The 22299-nt window shown below is 43.8% G+C and overlaps 1 protein-coding gene across 9 annotated transcripts in view; it reads left to right on the top strand.

The window, feature by feature from the left end:
* Positions 1 to 22299, top strand: part of PTPRM (protein tyrosine phosphatase receptor type M) — a 1907823-nt gene that overhangs the window by 386625 nt on the left and 1498899 nt on the right. For all 9 annotated transcript variants that reach the window (XM_029591025.1, XM_029591024.1, XM_029591022.1 and 6 more), the window contains one exon: positions 17174 to 17296. In XM_029591025.1, coding sequence (XP_029446885.1) covers positions 17174 to 17296 — 123 coding nt within the window. The remainder of the gene's footprint in view (positions 1 to 17173; positions 17297 to 22299) is intronic.

Here is a 22299-nt window from a genome sequence, read left to right as displayed (position 1 = left end):
CTTTTGCAGCGCACCAGGTACAGTGATGCTGATCTTGAAGACTGAACATGTCAGAGTTTTTCTGTGCATGCATTTTGAAGATATTGTCTGGAAGCATCTGCTATCTGAGCTCTCTCTGAGTACATGGTTTACTTTTCCCACTCAACTTTTTTTTTACTGCTGCCCATTTTACAGTCTGTCACTGTGCCAGTCATTCACACAAAAGTGGAAAGTAGTTAGGTAGCGCTGTGTCTGAAGATCTGTGTTTCAGATCAGACTTATATTGCTTACTGTTCTTTTTTTTTATTATTTGTAGAGACTGGAGGCAGACTGTTGAGTTGCTTGCAGAGCTGGTACTGGTTTTGTCTCTGCCTGGGCAGAGGGCACAAGAGAGCACTGAGGGCACGGTAGAGGCTGAATCATAGGCTGTGTCGTGAAGCCTGTCAGTGATAAAGAACAAGTGCCAGCAGTGTGTTATTCAGTGTAGCAGTGTCTCTGTGTTGCCCACACATGCATATCAGCATGGCACTGGCACAATCAATGGGCATTATGATACCACTGCAAAATATTAAATCATTTTAATCTTCATATCCCAGTTTCAGAATCAATCCTAACAGGGATAGGGAAAGGCAAAGCAGCAAGAACCCAAAAATTAGTACAGACTTAGGATGCTATTGCCACTTTGGGTGCCAGCTTGCCACTTGAGATGCCATCAAGTGTTCATGTCACTGTTGCTAATGCCCTCTTTTGGAGACTTGAGGTGTTCTTCCTACACTTGCTTTCTTCTTGGTTTGTTATACTGGGATGTTTTGTCCCCAGAACAAAAATTTGAAAAAAGTCAATAAAGGTCACTGGTTTCACCTCCAGGACACAGTGCACCTGTAATTCCATAGTTATTCCTTTCCTGCTAAAATATCACTCTTGTTCTCCTACCCCAGTGAGAATGGTTGGATTTTTGTCCTAAGTAGAAAAAATGCTCAAGACTAACCATTTTGATGTCCTGAATATGATAACAGTTAGAGTAGTGTGAGAGACTTCATGTAAAACCAGAAAATCAGGAGATTTTCTGGTTTTACATGAAGGTCAGCTAAATAATATGTGAATTGGAATGAGGAAAGGAACACAAAGATGAGATTTCTACCATGTACTCTCGCCCTAGCTTGATAGTGCCTAAGCAGAGAGTGCATCAAGCTAGGGCGAGAGTACAATGTACAAATCTCATCTTTCTGTACCTTTCCTCACTCCAGATTACATTAAATGTTCACTGATGTATACAATGCTGTTTGTACATCTGACTGTGCATGTAAATCAGGCCCCCAAATCCTAGACTACCACCAAAACCTCACCTCACCCTCCTACAGTGGTATTAATAGTTGCCTAATATGAGAGCCATGTAAAGAGTCTCTCTCTCTCTCATCACTGCATGCCTTACAGGTTTCTCTGACACCTTTTCTGCTTTGTTCACTCTTCATGCTGCCTCAGGATACTAATGCTTCATTGGGTGCCAGTTTGCCACTTGAGATGCCATCAAGGTTTCATGAGACTGTTGCTGGCTCTTTCCTTTAGAGCCTAAGGGTATTCTTCAGACTTTTTCTGCTTCTTTGCTCCTCTCACAGTGACTTGGTGAAATTCTGCCAATGCTGGTACTCCTTTGTCTCTTTATGGAGTCATAGGCTATTCTTGCTGCTTTTTGTGCTACTATCTCGTCTCACCAGTCTTTCTAGGTATTGTGTAGTTCTTTTCTCCTTCTGTTGATTTCTTCCAACAAGTTTTAAGACAATTGATTAGAAAGCTTGTTTTCTGGAGCCCAGTATAGGCTGGAAATTATCTGTAATTGCTTCCCTCATTGACTTTAATGGCAAACAAAAACAAATCTAACTAAAAAACAAATTTTCTTTTCCATTTTGAAACTAAAGAAATGAATAAGGGTCCCCACAAAATGAATTTTGAAGTGAAACGATATTTTTCCTGCTTCACACCCCTAGGCTTTGTTTTTCCTTTTCACTTTGCTTATATGCCTTATTTTAGAGACCCCATTGGTACAGAGCTATAATGGTTTCTTCCACTTTTTTAATACACCCCTTTAATTTGGCCTGGAAGTGGAGTGTTCTAGAAAGATAAATAGCTTCTAGACAGTTTCATCCAGAGGTCTTATGTGACAGTCTGCAGACTGAGATGCAAGAGTCTGTGGGCTTGAGTCCAGAGTTACCTTGTAAGCTGCAGGCTTGGGTGAAGGCATTTGTGACTCTGATGAGGAGTCTGCAGAGAAGAAGGTAGAGCAAATTTTTTCTTACCTGAGTTAAGAATTTCTTGGTTCCAAGGGAAGAAAAAACATACAATCCTGTTATTGAGATAGAAGGATTCTTTTAAAGGAGTTTCAGAGGTTTTCTGAAATTCCAGGTTGCTTTGTACAAAATAGAAGTCCATTGTGTACAAAGAGCAGATAGAGAAGACAAAGTGTGACTAACCTAGTTCATGCTTTTCAATGATACCCGTCCAGTGCTAAAACTGATCAGTGAGAGACATTTTACTTGCAAGCTACAACATGAAAATTACACTTGAACCACGATCACTAGCTATTGGTGTCTGGTAGATGGAGCGTGGCAGGTTTCTATATCAAGAGGTTAATCCACACAGCGACAACAGAATGGAGAAAAGGAGGGTCACGGAGAGTTCCTGCAGTGAGTCTTTGTAACTGGAATTAAAACAGTTTAACAGAGAGATGATCTGCGAGAGAGCCCAATCTAAATCTAAATCCCTGTAAGAAGAAGTAAAATGCTGAATCTCAGACATGGAATGTATTAATTCATCACCTGCTAAATGTACTGTCTGTGAAATTGTCACCATTGAAAGAAGTTTATTTGCGGTAAAGTTTGACCTTTTTTGGAGTAACAACTTCTGAATGCTGTGTCCTGTTTGTGATTATGTGCCTGATCCTGATAACCAAACACCAAGATACTTCAAAAGTTAAGAAAGGGGGAGGGAGCTAAGCAAACTACATTGATAGCCCCCTTTTAGTCTTGCCAAATTTGATTTCCATGGCTACAACACCTAGCTGTTCAATATCTGGTAAAATTATGCATATTCACATCTCTGATGACACAGAGTGAAGGGAATCTTATGCATCCCAAATTTTTGCCTCTGACCGCATGGAGGTTGAAAGCAAACTAGTGCCATTGTCTGCATTTCCTTTCCAAAGGAAAAATGTTGAATCAGAAGATCTTATATTCAATGAAAAATGTTCTGTGTCTGGGGCTGTACTCTACAACAAGACCCGTTTACCTGTCTTGTTTCCATATTACTTCATTACATGTTAAATCTTCCCAAACTGGATTGAAGATTAACTTTGTCAGAGTTCATCGTAGTGCTATAGCAGCATAAAATTAACATGTCAAGGGTATTCCTGTTTTTCACAAACCTATAAGTTGCCAGATTCATGAAAGGCCTAAATCATCTTAAACATACCATCAAAGATCGTCCTGCATCCTTGTATAAAAATGTAATTCTCAGCACAGCTCCTGAAACTAGTATTTGGAACATTTTATTTGTTAAAACAGTTACTTCTGCTGAGAGAGTAAATGAGCTACAAGCCTTGATATCATACTTTCCCTGTGCTCAGATTTTCCTTAACAGAGTTGTTTTGAATCCAAAATGTCTACCAAAAGTTGTCTCTATTTTTTTTTTTTAAATCATTCTGTTGTCTTGCTAATGCTCTTTACAAGGCTGCACACTAAGAAGGATGGGCAGGCTCATCATACATTGTTCTTTGTAAACAGAACAAAGTTCTTCAGTACAATCTCTTATAGGAAGCTACGATTGCTGCTCGGGTGCTGAGCTTGGCATTTACTTGGTTGCAAATGTATGCCGTCAGGCACCCAGAAAGGCGCCTAGTTACCATTGCCGCTCGGACGCAACCAAGTAAGCACCTAGCTCAGCGTTTGAGCGGCAGTAGTAGCTAGGTGCTTTACTTGGTTGTGAATGTATGCCATCGGGCACCCAGAAAGGCATGAAGCTAAGCTGGCCACTCAGACGCTGAGATGGGTGCTCAGCTAGGGGATTTTCAGGACGCTCAGACGCCAACATAGGGGGTGCTGACACTGAGTCGGTGCTGACACTTAACTCGTGCCCTGACCATGGCAGTAAAAAACCCACATTAAAAAAACCCGCACTAGCGCGGCTCCCTGCATTGCCTATGATTAGCTAATCACCTCCTTTGCATGCCGTTAGCATGCATTCGCTCAGGAAAAAGCACGGGTCTGTAAGTGCGTTCGTACTCACTTTTTCTCCCCGCGCACAAAACCCTTATTACATCCCCGTATATGGCTTTGCGTGGGAAAAAGGCACGTACAAACACGCATACATGCGCACACAAACCCACGGAAGCTTCAGCGCACCTTATTACATCAGCCCCAAAGACTTTTAGTCTTTCTGGGTCCTGAGAGATCTATCCATCTTGATGCCATTATATAACTTCACCCATTTTTGTGGCTGATTTGTCCTACTGACTACAGAGCACACCTGTTACAGGTGAGAAACTTTGCTTTATCTTCGTCCTGATGGAATGAATCCCTCACCCCCATCAGAAAAAAAATCCCACTTTCCCAGTGAGGATAGTGAAAGGGAGTGTGTGTCTGTGTGTGGGGAGATTATATTACACAGATTTATAGGTTTTTCTGTGCTCTTTTTTTTTTTTTATTATTGCCACTTATAGTTCCATTGTACCCTTCAGATGCAGAATTCCTGATAGGGCTTCCCAGCCAATTTGAAAGGAAGCACTTCTGAAGTGTTAGTCTTTGTATGAACCACATGATGTGATGATCACTTGGCCCTTAATTTTCCTCTACCATGAGGTTAGTGACACTGTGTCCATTTGACAGTACCAGCTCCAGTATAGTCTCCCTTTGAGAGGGATCTTCAGCAGCATAAACACCTTAAGACTTACTTACATATATACACCCTTGAAGAGAGGAAAGCAGGGTATGACTGAGACATTCAATATTCCTTAAAGGTAAAATAATGGACCAGAGGCAAATATTTTTAAGGAGAAAGGAAGTTCTTGAAAAGGAGTCATTGTGTGAAGCTGATAGCGGGTAGACTCTGGAATAACACAGGGGATATATTTTTCCACAGAAAGGATAGTGGAGGGGAAAACAATATCAGAAATAAAGGAAAAAGCATGGGACAAGCCCGGAGGACTGTTAGATGTGGGGAAAGTGAACTTAAGCTCAGAGATAAGTAGGTTCTGCAGTACTGCAACAGGAAGGGAAAATGAACAGACTTAGATGGGACTTGGGGTCTTTTTCTGCCATCATTCTATGTTTCTGTTGTCTCAAGGACAATGATAATTTAAGTCATTTTGTTTATTTCACAGGATAGTTGCATAAAGAACGACAGTTTTATAGTAAACAGAAAAAAAAATTGGAATCCTTGGAAGAAAATTGGGACTGCTGTATATTGTACAAATATCTTTTTGTAACCATCATCTCCACTGGGGACAATATTTTTCTATTGTGATCTTCACTGTTATTCTAGTTGTCTTGATTTATTCCATGTATTACAATGTGCTTAATTTCTGGAGCATGTTGCTTTAGCGAGAGCTGATTGGATATTCCATGAAAGTCATTTGAACTGGCTTCATGACATTTGGAGATTAGGTTGCTAGGGCACTTAAATCGTTGCATCTTTAACTGTTGAGGATATGAGTTCCATCATACTTTATGTATTCCATAAAGGAAGTGACTTGTAAGTGTTGTGTCTGCCTAAATTTGTAATCATTACCACTATATAAATATACACAGACACTGGATGATTGAAAAGTTCCTATGCAACTTATGGTACACTTATGAATGCACAGGTGCACAGAGATTTTTCACTGTGGTTTTTGAACTGCGCTCTTTATTTCTATTGGGAAGAGGGAAATTATATGCCTTTGTCAAGGTAAAATATTGAATTAGTGTCCTCTCTGAGATTTCTGTTCCCAGTGCAATGGTTAATTTGAGACTGATACCGATAAGTAGTACTGAAGACTCAATGTCCAGAGATGCTAATTTTTGTTGACAAGCCTATAACTAATAAACAAATCTCAACTAAAATCCTAGAGAAAACAATTTAGAACAGTCGACAATGGTTTATAGCTTTGTCAGAAAATAGAAATTAGAGACTTGCAGAAAATAGTACATCCAGTATTAGGAATACTAGAGATAAGAGTTCTTTAGTGTTCAAGTCTGTTAATTTATTTATCATCAGGAGACCCTATTAAAGAATATAATTGTTGCTCTTTATTATTTTTAGGACATATTTGAAACTTAAGGCCTGAGGTACTTAATGGCCGAATTTTAAATCGGCCACGCGCATAAAAAACGGGGGTTATGGGTGTGGCCGGGCCTTGCACGTGCCATGCGCATTTTCGAAGGGGCTCAGCCACGCGCTTAACCCCCATTACACGCAGAACTGCTGGGCCCAAAGAAAGAGGCGGGGCTGGAGGCAGCCGGTACAGCGGCCATTTGCCACTGTGCCAGGGAAGTGTGCGCCGGTAGTTGGCCGGTGCGTGCAAGTTGCTTCTGCTCCAACGGAGCAGTAAGCAATAAAATACAAAAAGAAAAGGTAGGCGAAAGGGTTTAGGGGGTGGGGAGGAGAGGGGAAGGGAAAGGGAGGTTAAGTAGGGGAGTAGGGAAGTTCCCTCCCAGTCCGTTCCTTAATTGGAGCGGACTGGGAGAGAACTGGGGAAGGCTGGGATGCGTCGCCACACATGCGCGCCAGATTTTATAACGTGCGGTGCATGTTATAAAATCGGCATGTCCGTGTGTGCACGCTGGGAAGCGCACATGCACCATTTAAAATCTACCCCTAAGGGTTTTCCATTTTGTACTTCTGGGAAAATTGCTTAGTATATAATCCTCTAAGTAATGAAAATCTAAGAAATTTGTATTACAAGTATATCCACAATTGGTCAAATACCTTTATGTATATATGTATATGCTAAGGCCAAGGTCATTTTCAAAGGCATTTAGGTGCTTAAAACTTGGTTTTATGCAAGTAAATGGCTGTACTAAACTAGCCCAGGGCTGAGTTCATTTAAAAATATGCGCTAACCAGGTACATTGAATATTTTTACATAAACTGAACAGGGATGTTCCAGAGGTTGGAGATGGGATATGGAGTTGGCACTGACGTGCCTACTTTTTTATTTTAAAGATATGGGGTGAATTTTCAAAGACGTTATGGGCCGGATTTTCAAAGCTCTACGCATCTACGTCTCGGGGCTTTACTAAAGGGGCGGTCCTGGGGCGGGGTCTGAGGCCTCCAACACAGTGGCCATTTGCCGCTGTGCCGGGAATTGCGCGCCGGCCAACTGCCCCAGGGCTGAAGTAAGTTTTAAAACAGAAGTAAAAAAAAGATAAAGGTAGGGGAAGGGAAGGTGGGGTTGGGGGGGGTAGGGAAGTTCCCTCCGAGGCCGCTTCAATTTCGGAGCGGCTTGGGAGGGAACGGGGGGAAGGCAGTGCGGCTCGGCGTGTGCTCGGCGTGCACAATTGTGCACCCCCTTGTGCGCGCCGACCCCTGTTATAAAATCGGGCGTACATGTGTGCGCACCAGATAGCGTACGCACATGTACGCCCGTGCGAACCTCTGAAAATCTACCTCAGAATGCGTAAACATGAGCATATGTGCGTAAGAAGCATCTACTCGCGTACATAAACTTCAAACTTATGCATGTATTTTTGATTTTGCATGCATATATACTTGTGTAAAAAGTGGCAGCTAGGAGCGTTTCAGGGCGGGGCCAACATTTATGCGAGTTAGTTTTTATTTTAAAAGATACGCGTGTAGATTTGCCAACTTACGTAAATTTACACCTGATAATTATCTTGGGTAAATGATATTAAACCTGTTTATTATGCATTATTGATCAAGCGGGAGGTCTGGGTGAACTGTGGGGAATTCATACCGAAGAATCAGGAGGATCTTGATGGCCTGGAGAAGACTTTGTGAATTGGTGGAGTAATTGGTAAAGCTGGTAATTTCAATTCCGATTTATGTGCGTAAATCCCACTTTATTTTTGAGCATAAAATATACATGCATATATTTTTAAAATAGGTAGGAAAAGTATGCGTGATAAATGTATTGAAATACATTCAATGAATTGAAAGTGAGTATTTGTGCGTAAGCATACATATGCACCAATGTTGTGGGGTAAAGATGCGTGTATTTTATAATACACCCGAATCTGAAATCTGGGTTATAAAATACTGTTGTAAATTTGCACATAGCCATATGTGCTCGGCCAGATGCGTATGTATATGCTGCTGCGCGCAGTTCTTTGAAAGTTAGCCCCTATGGGGGTAATTTGAAAAAGATTTACATGTGTAAATGTAACTACTATTGTACCAGTTTTCAAAAGCTATTTATCCGTGTAAAGTGCACTTACATGTGAATATCCTATGGACAATTCAATGGCATGTATTGTAGCAATTTTCAAAAGCCACTTACTCAGGTAAAGTGCATTTACACTTGTAAAACCCATTTTTAAGTGAGTGAATGCTTTTGAAGATCAGGTCCTAAGGGGTAGATCTACAAAAAATGCGCGTTTGCGTACTTTTATTGGCGCACCAGTCGCAAACAAAAGTACGCTGGATTTTAGTAGATACGCGCGTAGCCGCAAAAATCCAGGATCGGCGCGCGCAAGGCTGCCAATTTTGTGCACTGAAATCGGAGCGGCCTCGGAGGGAACTTGCTTTCGCCCTCCCCTCACCTTCCCCTCCCTTCCTCTATCTAACCCACCCCCCCGGCCCTATCTAAACCCCCCCCCTACCTTTGTCGGGGGATTTACGCCTCCCAGAGGGAGAAGTAAATCCCCGTGCGCCAGCGGGCCGCTAGCGCGCAGAGACGCGACCCAGGGGCGGTTCTGGAGGGCGTGGCCACGCCCCCGGACCGCCCCGGGCCGAAACCACGCCCCGGGCCCGCCCCACCCCCAAAACGCCGTGCCAATCGGCCCCGCCCCCGACACGCCCCCCTCGAAAAACCCCGGGACTTAAGCGAGTCCCGGGGCTCTGCGCGCGCCGGCAGGCCTATGGAAAATAGGTGCGCCGGCGAGCAGGGCTTTTAAAATCCGCCCCTATGTATGTAAGTTATGCCCTTTGAACAGGTATACATTTACACAAGTGAATATATGTGGACACTTGACCCATTACCTAATATTTTCAAACTTACAAGCACAAGTTCACTTTGAAAATACTCTGTAAAGTATATTAGTAAATCTTCAAAGGGTTTACTTATGGAAAATTAACAAATACACAAATACTAGCTGCTTATGCAAGTACATTATATGCTGTTTCCTAAACATCAAAAGTACACACATATTTTCAGGTTTGTGTGCTCATTTACCAGTGCAAGAAAAGGGTGTTCTGGGACGGAGTCAAGAAGTATGTGTGCAGGTTGGCTAATATTCATTAGTCAACTTATTTTAGCACTTTGACACCAATTAATTGATTTGGGCAAGTAAAATCGGACTTGTCTGTTGTCTGCTATTTTTTGGTGGGAGGTTTGGGTGTATCGGGGGAAATTCAGGGTGAAGTTTTAGTGTCAGGGTCTAAGTGAACTGGAGATGGACTGGGTGAACTGGTAGGGATGTGAATTTATTTTAAACAAATTTCAAAAACGTGATGAATAAGGGGTATTCATTTAATATGGGGGCCCTGAAACAAACCTTATTTTTTGCACCAGTTAAAATGAATGCATCAGGCCTAGGCCTAGGCCTGAGGCCAGGGTCTCGACTAGGGGCCTAGGCTAAAGATGAAAGCAGGGGCTGTGGTCTATGCCCAAACACAATGTTGGCGCCTAGGCCTAGGCCTGGAGCACAACACTGGTGTCTCGATCAAGGCAAGGGACAACTCCAGGGCCTTAGTCGAGATCTGAGCCCCTCCATCCGGTATCCGAGGTCCAGGCTGGGTCCCGATGTCAGACCCAGGCCTGATGCTGGGGCTTGGCCAAAAGGCTGGGTCCCAATGCCTGGGCCTCAAACTAAGTTGGAGCCCAGACCCAGGCTCAATGCTGCGGCCCAGTCAGGATGCTGGGTTCCGATACCTAGACTTCAGCCCAGGCCTGGACCCAGGTTCCAATGCCAGGACCTCGGCCCAGACACAGGCCCTAATGCTAGGGCCTGGATTGGTGGTTGGGTCCCGATATCTGGGCCCCGGCCTAAGGTCAAATCAAGGCCAGGAGCTCAGGCTTCGCAGCTCTGTTGACACGTCCTCTTCTTCTTTCTTTTTTAAACTGACGCCATGCGCTGGGGACATGCCAGAGTTGATTAAATAGGGTGCATTCACTCCAGTGGATGGCACTATTTTGATGTACGGCATTATACGACATTGACATACATCAAAATTGTGCCATCCACTGGGGTGAATGTGCTGGAGTTAATTAACTCTCGCGTGACCCCAGCTCACGGCAGCAATTTAAAGAAGAAATAAGAGAATGGCATCAATGGAACTGCGAGGTCTGAGCTCCGATCTTGGGCCTAACTCTAGGCCCAGGCATCAGGATCCGACCTCCAGACCAGCCCCTGGTGTCAGCTTGGGCTCGATCTCCAGCCGAAGCCCAGGCATCAGGACCGTGCTTCAAGTCCGAGCTGCGGCATTGGTCCTGGGTTCGGCACGTTTTCTTTTCTTTTTTTATGTTTGATTCGTTTTTTTTTTACATGATGAACAAATCAAACATTCCATGATCCAAAATTTGTGGGGAAAAAATCCTCTTGAAAATGACCTAGAAAACAAACTAATTTTTTAACCCTGCACACCGCTGTGAATTAGTGGATGTATTGGCGATTTCAAATATGTGTGCATATTTTAAAATATACCTGCCTCCACGTAAAATATATGTGTATATATTTATAAAATAGGTAGAGAAACTAAGCACTTTCATTGCATTTTAAATATTCTTACATGTTGAGACATATGAACTACGCTGTAGTTTTTAAACTGTTCTGCAACCTGCTGCATTGTTTATAAAATACTAAGATAAATCTCTGTGTGTTCATTTATATGCAAAAATCCAGTAATGCGAATAGTTTGAAAGTTATCCTCCCTGTGTACAATGTGCATTCACACTTTACCGCTCTCTGGGTTGTTTGAAGATTATCTTCCCTATGAATAACAAATACATGCAGAAGCAACTTTTTATCTGTGTTTGGTAAGTGCCAGCTGGCAGTACAAAACACTGGATAGGTTAGTTTAAGTGTGCGGACGTAGCGCCCAGTTTCAATAGCTTTTGTGAGAAATAATCATTCTCCACCCTACTCTGTAACAGTCTTGTCTATAATATCCCGGTATGGTAGTTAATTGGAGGTCTTTTAACAGAGGTGGAATATTTAAATGTGCAGTTAGTACTCTTACTTAACAAAGTAACATAAGTCGAAATGGGTTTAACCAAAAAACTCCCAACCACTGCTCTATTAGAGGCCCTTGCCTCTGGTACAGCATTCATGAAAAGATTTAGCAAACTTAGTACTTGCCTTCCTACTTTCTCTTGTCTGACAGGAAGTACAGAATTAGTTATTCTTAGAAACGGCTGTAATTTGAGTACAGATCATAGGTGAAAGCAGGGAGCCTATGAATCAAACCAGACGGACAAAAACTAATTGGTCTTCAGCACTGCTGCTGCCAGTTTACTGTGAGGGGAGGAAAGGCAAAGTTCTCCTTCTTTTATATCTTCCCTGCTCTGCAGTCGGCATCCTACTGCTTGTGCTCGCCCAATGAGTTGCTTTTGAGACAGTTTTGATGCTGCAGGGACAAGTTTTAATTTAAAACTTTACCTGTCCTGTGTTTAGCAAGTAAGGGCGCAATCTCCCCATCACATGCCTGCCCCCAGCCCTTGCCCCCTCATCTCCAAAGTGCAAGGCTGTGGGCACAGCTGCGGTTCCTTCAGTTTTGGTACTGAAAATGATTTCATTATTAAAATTTGCATTTACAGTGGTTGTTTAGGTTTCTGTTTTACAATGTGAACAAAAAGGAATAGGTGTATTAATAAGTACACATGACTTCCATGTCTTCCAGTGAGCCTCTGTGGATCCTTCAACAAGTCACTTTTGTCTCCCTCTACCAGGCCCACTCCCTCTTAAATACACTTTATTTATTTTATTTACAAGCTTTTCTATACCATCATATAGCATAGGTTCACAAACATAAAATAAAAGTTAATATGTAAACATTATAAAATACAATAAAAATAATAAATTAGTGAAAAACTATAATAAAACAAGAAATAAGTGTAAACATTATTAACATCCAGCCTTCATATTCCTAAAAGTAAGATATGATGATAAAAATGAAAACACTAACAATCCCAGCAATAGTTATAAAAACTATCATTAAAGTATAAATGAACTGGCATAAATAATACTATTAAAATTAAAATAAAATATGAAAATGTAAATGACATAAACAACTTCTACTGCTAGCAAGTACATGCTTTATACGCCTGCTCAAAGAGCCAGGTTTTTAGCTGTTTTCTAAACAGTTTCAAATCACTTTGCATCCTTAAATTCGTCGGGAGAGTATTCCAAAGTCCTGGACCGACTAGCGAAATCGCTCTCTCTCTTACAGAAGTAAGGCGTGCCGATGTCAAGGAGGGGATTGATAATAGACATTTATTAGAGGATCGCATAATGGTTTCATAATATTATTTCCTCTCTCTCCTTCCTGCTTCTGAGCCTGGGGTGGGGTCTAGATACTGACCTCAGTTTTCTGCTACTCTGATTCAAAGATGCATGCATGTTTCTGAAGTTCCACCATCACAAAGAGCTTCAAGGTTATATTTGGGTATGATGAGCTATGTAAACACAATTACTGTATTTATTTAACCTTGCATTCAAGTGCTCCTGAACCTGATTGCCATTGTGTAAGCTTTCTTGAATAGTGTGAGCTTTGTGATGCTGTACACTCTTCAAGTGACTATTTTTTAAGGCTTTAAATTATTTTTTTAAATTTAACATAGTATACAGTATTTCTGTGATATAGAGATTTCTCTCAAATAAGCTTTCTTGCTATTGAGCATTTTCCAGACATTTTTAACCAGTGGTATACTGAGGTGGGGGAGGGTGGAGAGCTCCCCACTCCCTGCCCTCCCTAGGTAGCAGTCTCCTGGGAAGGCACTTAACCAATGCTCTTCCTGCTAAGGGTGTGTGCACATACCTAGTAATTTTGTCCCTTTTCTTCCTGTTTTCTGCAGGCTGCCTGGGGGGAAGAGAAACAATAGAAGGGGAGAGGCTACATCAGCGAGCAGAGTAATAATGGGTGTCTCCCCCCCCCCCCCCAGTGGCATCTGCAGGCATTGCTAATAATGGGCGCTCGAGGCAACAGCTGGAGGAGCCAACCCCTCCCCCCCCCCAATCTCGCAGCCCATAGTAGTTTGTAGGGGCAGACAACAGGATCCCTCCTCAATGCTGCCGGCCTCGTGGTGGTGCGGGTGGGTTGAGGAAGGGGGGGAGGGACAGCTTCTTTTCTCGGCACCAGCGATCGACATGGCCTCTCCCAGTTGGTCTGGCAGGGGCCACGGTGATGTCAATTAGATATGACCCAAATGCTGGACCTAAGGGTTGGCAGTGACGTGGTGGGGGAGGCGGAACCAGAGGAAGAATAAAATTCCACCGGCTTCCGTAACTTGGCCTTTTCCTCCTTGGCTCTTGGGGGTGCATTATTTTCCATCCCAGCCCACCCAGGCATAGAAGTTAGGACAACTAGGTTAGTTTAATATTCTGTTGTATTGCGTTGTTACCTCTGTCATGCTGGGATTGACCAAGACCAGGATAGGGGGGCATAGGGACAAAGTGTTGTTTCAGGTGGCCGGGGATGCCATCATAGAAAAATTGTGGTTAGGGCATGCTGTTATGGAAAGAGTGTGGCTGAGAGCAGACTGGCCATCGAGTGGAAGAGATGTCTGGCCCGGGGATTGGCCTGTTGTGTGGTGTGGCTTATATGGGACGCCTCTTGGAGTGATCCCACCTGTCGGGGTTCGCGGGAGGGAGACCTCAGGGTGATCCGCTTGCACAGATGCATATGTACATGTCCAATGGCACCTACCCTGGCCGGGGGGGTTGGGAAGCCTAGGTAGGCGGCTCGTAGGACATGGCACTCAACAAAGGTATGGGGGGAAGGGTTAAAGGGCGGGGCCACAAGGGTGTCTCGGCTGTCATGGTTTATTCCTTTCTTTGCTCTGCCCTGTTTGCTCAGAATTCACCTCTACTTTTCCTGTGCACTGCATGACAGAAGGGAAGGAGGAAGCAACAGAAAGAGAGGGGTTGGATTAGGGAGCAGAGTGGTTCATCTCTGGTCTGTTTTGTCTGATCCCCTCTTGTTCTCTGTATGCTGTCTGGGAGGAGAGGGGATGAAGATAGCAGGGAGCTGTTTTCTGTTGAGTGATATTTCCCGTTATTATCCCTGTGTGTGTGTGTGGGGGGGGGGGGGGGGGGGGGGGGGGGGGATAGTGCTGAGATAAGCAAGGAGTGAAAGGGGGAGGGTGCGGAGTTCAGACTTGGGGACAGAGGGAAGAGTGCAGGGTCATCCATAGAGGGAGGGGGGAGAGAAAGAAAGGAAAATTATGTGAATATGTGCACATGAGAGAGAGAGAGAGAGAGGGGTTACAGAGAGGGAATCTTACTTGTGAGAGAGATGAAATTATGGATCTGTGTGTGTAGTCTTCAGTGCCCCCTGTGCGAACGGATGATGCTTCTCCTCTGAGCCTTCCTCTGTCAGCTCCCGACCCTCACTCCTTCCTTTGCCTTTCCCAAGTCCCCTGGACATTGCAGCTTACCATGCAGAACTTTCAGCTGTGTGGCTGCTGTTTCCTCCTCATTCCTCTGAATGGCTTTCACCATTAATGTGGTTGTGGCCTCCATACATCAACACATCCCCTCTCTACATATGGGGGTGGGCGGTGTAATGAAATGAGGCCACAGGCTGTGAAGGCCTGGGTAAAAAATGGAAACATTCAGATAATGTTTTTTTTTATTTGTTTTATTTAATCAAAGCCTAGAAGTGGAACACGGTTATAGTTCTCTTTGGCTTTTGCCTGATTATGGGTTTTCTGTTATTTTAAGCACTGCTATGAGAAGGACGGGGGTGGAGGGGGTGCACATGGAAGCGTTGACTGCTGGGCATCGGAGAACCACCGTAAATCCATAAACTGCTATTACGGTAATTAATAAGCAATAGTAGCTTGTGATCTATCTAATGTTTGGGTACTTGCCAGGTACTTGTGACTTGGATTGGTCACTGTTGGAAATAGGATACTGAGCTTGATGGACCCTTGTCTGACCCAGTTTGGTGTTTCTTATATTCTCTTAAGCTCTTTTGTCTGCCATTGCTTTTGACATCAGTTTTATTGTCAAGGGCAGCTCTTTTCTGATTTGGTGACAGAACTCCAATTTCAAGCTCTTCTGACAAATAAGACAAGCTTCTAATAATCCCCCACAGCCTAGGCTTCATGCGATGTAGTTGTACCAAGCATTTGAGTCAAAACCATGTCTGGAATGTATTAGAACACTACGTAGAAACTAGGGTTGCCACTTGCTTGGTTTTGGACCGGACAGCCAGGATTTTAGGCATTGTGTGCAGCATCTGGTCAGAAGTACTGACTGGATGCTAGAAGTCTGATTTTGCAGGTGGCTGCTCCTCTCTCCCACAGCATCTTATTTAGAGGGCAAGAAAGGCAGGGTCAGAGATTACCAGAAGAGAGCTGTGCTGTATCCCTGCCCCCTGCCTGATACTGTGGTTGGATGGCATGGGGAAAGGAGGGTGGGGCACAGTACAGCCCTCTATTCCCAGTGGCTCCATAGATGCCTGAGTAATGGCCATCTTGGTCCCAGCCCCTCCCTCACAGTATGCTCGACCAGGACCAAGGAGAGGGGCTGCAGTGAGCCCTAGGGAGAGAGATATAGGCACAGGGAAGAAGGTGGAGAGACATCCTGAGCTACAGTCTGGAGAGAGGAGAGGGGACACAGAGGGGAGACAAAAGGAGAGATAAACAGATGGTGGGAAGCGGGGGGGGGGGGGGGGGGGGGGGCATGGAGGGAGGGAATGGCACAAGGTCTCACACTCAGCCCGGAAGTTGGTCTGTAGGCTGTGCTTTCCTCCCTCAGGTCTCACTCTGGACCCATACCTTTTCCCTTAGCAGCTTGGAAGTTACCTGGGGTTAAACAAAAACATAAAATGTACTGCAGTGACCCCCCCCCTTTCCCCCTCAAAAACCATGCCTGTATCCCCTTCCTGGCCCTCTCCCTGCCCCGAACCGAGTTCCTCCAAACTATAATCTGCCCGCTCCCTTCAGGCCTGTTACTGGGCTGCCCACTGCTCCAGGCAGTGCAGGTAGCCAGGCTGGCCATGGGGGGAGTGAGGCGATACCTCCTTGGATGACACTTCTGGCCAGCTGAGCCAGCAGCCACGCAGAGGCTAAGGAGTACTTGTTCTACTACAGTGTGGTATGCAGTACTAGCACCCAGCCCCCTGATGAGGTGCATTAGTGGCCCCTGGGCCTGACTCTTTGGGAAGTTGCCCACTCCCCTCTATTTCCCTTCCTCCTTGCGCAGCTTGTTTCTTACCCTCTGAGATCTGAGTGTATGAGAGGGGGGGGGGGGGGGGCAGCGTGTGCGAGTGAGTGTGTGTGTGTGAGAGAGAATGAAGGAGTATAAGAGAGAGAGAAAAGAGAAAGTTTGTGCCCCTCACTATCCCCTAATAATCCACGAGATAAGAAATGGGGAAGCAGCCGAGCGGCAGGGGGGCCCCCTTTTTTGTCATGAGAGGCTGGAAGAGAAACTGTGAACTGTGTTCAGCTCAGAATTGCCCATTAATACACACATAGATACACTATTTAGGTAGTTCACTGACAGGATCTAAAATTTATACAAATGGGGGGGGGGGGGGGGGGGGGGGGGGGGGGGTTACCATCTCTTCCTTGCCCCACCTTTCCGGTCCAATCCTAGTCTGTGGAAAAGTTGGCAACCCTAGTAGAAATGTACAAGAATAAGAAACAGTGTACCTGATTTATTGTATTTCTCACTATCCCTGAAAGAGGCTCACTGTGAAGAAAATAATGTGTTGTCTAATGTTTCACATGTTCTCTGGCATTTTGAATTTGTTTCCAGGTGAGGATGTTTTTTCCTCACTGATTTCATAGTGTTTTCATTTTTTTTTTTATACTTTACAGGAAGCTGTTCCTTTGATACATCATTTAGTACGTGTGGATATAGTCAGTCCGAAGAGGATGATCTGAACTGGGAGCAAGTGAACACCCTGGCAAAGCCACCACCTGATCCAGGGATGTCACCAGGTTTGTTCCATTTCTTGCAATATCTTTGGAAAGATTTATTACTTAGCGTAACAAGTGTCTGTTAGTTTATCATAAAGTACAGTTTCCAAAATTATCTCTATGTCCACAAGTTTTGAGGGGACATGCTAATATTTTAGACTTTAGTTCTGAGTTGTTCAGTTTTAGGCAGTAGATTGATTACACAGTCTGTGGTGGTGGACCTCCCTACTGTTTTCAGTTTTTCTACCTCTTCATTCTTCAGGCTACATTTTTCCAAATAGTGTTGGTAGAAAACAGTTTTTTTGCACTTTAATTTCCTGTTCTTTTTTTTGGGGGGGGGGGGGGGGGGGGGGGGGGGGGTTTACATTTTTATGATACACAGCTATACACATACATTCATTACAAATGTAGTTATATGTTTTATTCTACCATTCATCACCTTATTTTCCTAGATTATCCAGGTCTTCCTCATAGCCAGGGGTTCATAGGGAGGCATCTAATCTGTACAAACAGAGGTCACCGCTGCAGGAAACCGTCCTGCACCCTCCACCCACACCACACACTCAGTCCCTGCCCTCTCACATGACTCAGCTGCATCACATCTTTAATTCAAATGAATATTATTGTTTCCAATAAACAGACGATACTATTCTGTATGTGGACACTTTGTCAGTAATGACATCTGCTGATAGAAGAATGGGATATATCAGTGTGTTGCCACTGGTAAGGAGAGAGAGAAAAAAAATGACAAAGTGTATATTTGGGGAGTGGGGGTAGGGGAGGGAGGTGGAGTTGGAACTGCATCCTGCCATCTTAGGCACAGAAGATTAATTTAATACTTTCCTTTTGACAAGATAGTGAAGAGGTGAGAGACTGTCAGAAACATTAAAACCAGTTTATAAATCGTGTGTTGGCTGTACAATGCTGATGCTGGACATGCAGTCATTCTGTCCAGGGCTTCATCATTGAGGAGTAGGGATGTGAATCGTTTTTTGACGATTTAAAAAATCGTCCGATATTTTTTAAATCGTCAAAAATCGTTAGAGTGTGCGAGACAATCAGGCATAAGATTTAAAGATGGTCTTTAGATGGAATTTAAACATGGAAAGAGAGGGAGCATGATGCACCAGTTCATGAAGACTATTCCAAGCACCTGGCGCAGGCAGGTGGAAAGCACGGAGTCGGGAACTGGCAGTAGAGGAGAAGGGCACAGATAGGAGTGATTTATGCGAAAAGCAGAGTGCACGAGGAGGGGTGTAGAGAGATATAAGAGAGAAGAGTAGTGTAGTGCTGTAAAGTGAAGGCATTTGTAGGTGAGAAAGAGGAGCTTGAACTGTATGCAGGATCAGATAGGGAGCCAATGCAGTGACTTCAGAAGAGGGGTTATATGGGCATAGCGACTTTGGCGAAAGATAAGTCATGCAGCTGAATTAAGGACAGATTGCAGTGGAGAGAGAAGGCTTGCTGGAAGACCTGTGATGAGCAGTTTGCAATAGTGTTACACCTGTCATTTGCAGACGGCTGAGACCGCTATTGCTCACCTCTTTCCTCACTGCACTAACTTCATTGGGTAGACTTGCGGCCTCCGCCAGCTATCGCCGGCCTGCCTGCCCCTGTTCCCGGGCCTCCTTGGACGGCGTGGACGCTGCCGACTGCCATCTTGCCCTCGGAGTTCCTTAGGTGTGCGCACGCGCTCTCAGGCCAGTCTTATGCACGTCATGATGGGAACCTCAGGGGCGTCCCCCTCAGATGATGTCATTCATCATGGACTCTTAAGCCGGCTGGCGCTGTCTGCCTACGACTTGGCAACGACTTCCCTCATTGCTGACTCCGCTTTGCTCATTACAGACTTCCCGTTCCAGCTCCTGCTTCCTCGGCGTGAGACGTCCCGGGTACCCGCTCCTCAGGGGCCCTTTCCTCGTCTCTGGCTATCCACTCCTCAGAGGGCCTTGCGCCAAGGACTGCTGCCTGCCCCGTTCCCCGGGGCCTCCTCTGGAACCATCGCTACTTCTACAGTGAGCACTCCACTTGCGGACCATTACTGTATCATCTCTACTGAGGAACCCTCATCAGTTTACCCCACTTCACAGACCCCGTGGCACCTCTGTGTCTGTGTGACTTTCCTGACACACTCCCCACTCAGCGGGCAGTGTCACTCTACTTCTCTATAGAGACTCAAGGACTTCTGCGCTGTATCTGACGTCAGCGCCCGGCACTGACGCTCCATGGCTCGACCCCCCTGGGGCCATCCTCTCTAGCTCCTTCTGTCCTTCCAGCTTGCTGTCTCTCCAGTACCTGCTGTTCTACACACCCAGCAGCTGAGACCTCGCCTCCCAACGGTGAGGCTCATGGGGCTCCTCCCCGTGGGCGATATCCATCTCTCATCTTGGCCCACAAACCCTAACAAATAGTCTAAGCGTGATGAGATGAGAGAGTGGATAAGGGTTCTGGTAGTGTTTAGTGTTTAGTACTCTGTAATAGAGCTGCATACCCTGTACTTAACTTTTCAACATAGTTGACTTTTTTTTTTTCATTCAAGAGGCAGGATAATGGGGAAGTCATTATTGATTCCTCATTTCCGAGAACCCTTTGCAAACAGAGCAATCTAGATTTCATATCTTTTTTTTTTTTAAACAATTAATGGTTGCAAGTAAAATATCTTTCTATTTATCTATTCTGACAGTTAACAGGGCTAAGAATAGGGGTGTGTAAAAGAAAAAAACTGTATTTGTTTTGGATTTTTTTGTGTCTTTTTAATTCATCTCATTTTTAAATTTTGGTTTATTTAATTGTGCTCATAAAATTCCTTTTTAAGGGTGTACATGTCTGCATATACACACAAGATTAATTGTATATGCATACATTTGATTTTACATGCATAAAATGTGTGTGTGTGTGTAAATTAACAGAAGAAAATGAATGCATATCTCCAAATCAGTATTTCCCAACCTTCTCCTAGAGGCACACTTAACCACTTAGGTTTCAGGGTATCCGTTATCAATATGCATGAGATGGATTTGTATACATTGGAGACCCAGTATATGCAAATCTATCTCATGCATATTCACTGCAGCAATCCTGAAAACCTGAATGGATAGATGTGCCTCCAGGACTAAGGCTTGGGAAGCACTGCGCTAGCTAAGAGTATTCTGGAAACTAAAGGCAATTTGTTTTTGCTTTTGGTTTAGAGCCACAAAAGCAACATTTCTTTTTTTTTTTTTTTTACTCTGTGCAGATAATTTTCTAGCTTCTTCAAATCATCTAAATGATAGTTTGTTTCTTTTGCTTGTGGCTGTAAAGTGACTTGTGGGCTATAAAATTTATTTTGATTTTTTGCATTTGTGTATTATCACTATGGAAACTCCTGGAGTAATTTACAACACAGTTTACAATTATAATTACTAAACATCAAAACAATCACCATATTTATAACTAAAATCAAAACTATATCTATATATATAAACTAAACTTGACTGATGAACCAGGCCTTCCCTCTAGACTCTACAGCAGAGACTCATCCCCTAGTACCTGCCCACGAGTTCCACAAGGTTCACCCAGTTCTGGGCTACGTTTATTTATTTATTTATTTATACTTTTTTTATACCGACCTTCATGATACAATCATATCAAATCGGTTTACATGGAACGGGGATTAACAACAATAACGAAGAAGATGCTAGATGCAAAAGTTACAATGAACAGGGATAATGGAACTAGGAAGGAGAATGTAACTGGTTCTTAATATCTGTCACGCTGCTTGTGTTTAATTTACTTCTTAACTATACATGTGCAATTTATATCTAGTGCATACACTTTCTTACTCCTACCTAATGTATTCTACTTACCTCTTTACTTGCAATCTATCTGATAATCTATATTTCAAATCTGCATGTATTCATTATGTATGTACTCAATGACTGGCTACTTTATGCAGTCTGCCTTGGGCACACTTTTATGAAAAGGCAGAACATCAGAAAAGGCAGAACATATAAATAAATAAATAAAACACAACCAATTAAAAGTGGAGATAATAAAATAATTACGTAAAATTAAAACACTGTGATATTCTTAGCCACTCAAAGGGATCCAATCCAAAGATATCAGTTCTCTTTCAGGATGAAGTGTGAGTTAACAAGTTTTATAAAAGTAGCCACCTATATTAATGAAGAATGTATTTTAAATTCATGGTTTGTAGGGAGCACATCAGCACAGTAGAGAAATGCTTTTCACGGCAATGTATTGCTTGAGTGAAATCAGCGCAATCAATTCAGTAGTTTCTTGTCAATAGAAAAATTAATGCACATTATATTCCTGATTTCAGGCAGTATGCAACAGCGAACACATTGATGCCAGCTTGTAACTTTTCAAATCAATTAGCTGGCAGTGAAGGAAGCCTACTCTTTAGTTCTTTAAGCATATTGTGGACCCATATTGTAATTCATAAAAGACTGACAGTATTCGAGGCAGTTCAATGCTAAGTGATTGCTGCTGTTGACCCTAAGTGGAAAGCTAGAAACACAAAAAAAAAAAAAAATGCTGTATTATAAAAACAGAAATAAAACAGCCTTTTCACCCCAGGGGCTCCGTTTTCAGCCACTGGCTGGCTGGCAAAGTTAGCTGGATAAATTTATCTGGCTACCTTTGTCTGAATGTTCAGCAGCATGCCTATGCTGCTGAATATCCTCAGCTATCTTAAAATTAGCCAGATAAATGTATCCGGCTAACTTTAGGCCTGCTCTCTGGCAGCCCTAAAACTATCCAGCTGTCGGCTCGATCCAGTAAGGCCGCGGTAAAAACAGTGCGGTAGTGTCAGGCGCACCCTTCCTCCCCGCACGCACAGTTCTCTTCACTAACTCCCCGATACTCTCCTCTAATCGCATGCAAATGCATGCCGCGGCTTTAAAGCGGTAGGGAAGGGTTATGGCCGCGTAACCCATTTTACTGTATAGGCGCTTAATACAGCGCCTATACAGTAACCAGGGTGCGCTGGTACCTGTCATTTCAAATGACATTTGAAATGACAG

The sequence above is a fragment of the Rhinatrema bivittatum genome, chromosome 2 (assembly GCF_901001135.1).
Source record: "Rhinatrema bivittatum chromosome 2, aRhiBiv1.1, whole genome shotgun sequence".
Lineage (NCBI taxonomy): Eukaryota > Metazoa > Chordata > Amphibia > Gymnophiona > Rhinatrematidae > Rhinatrema > Rhinatrema bivittatum.
The sequence above is the reverse complement of the archived record's forward strand: the minus strand, read 5'-3'. Positions and strand labels throughout refer to the sequence as shown.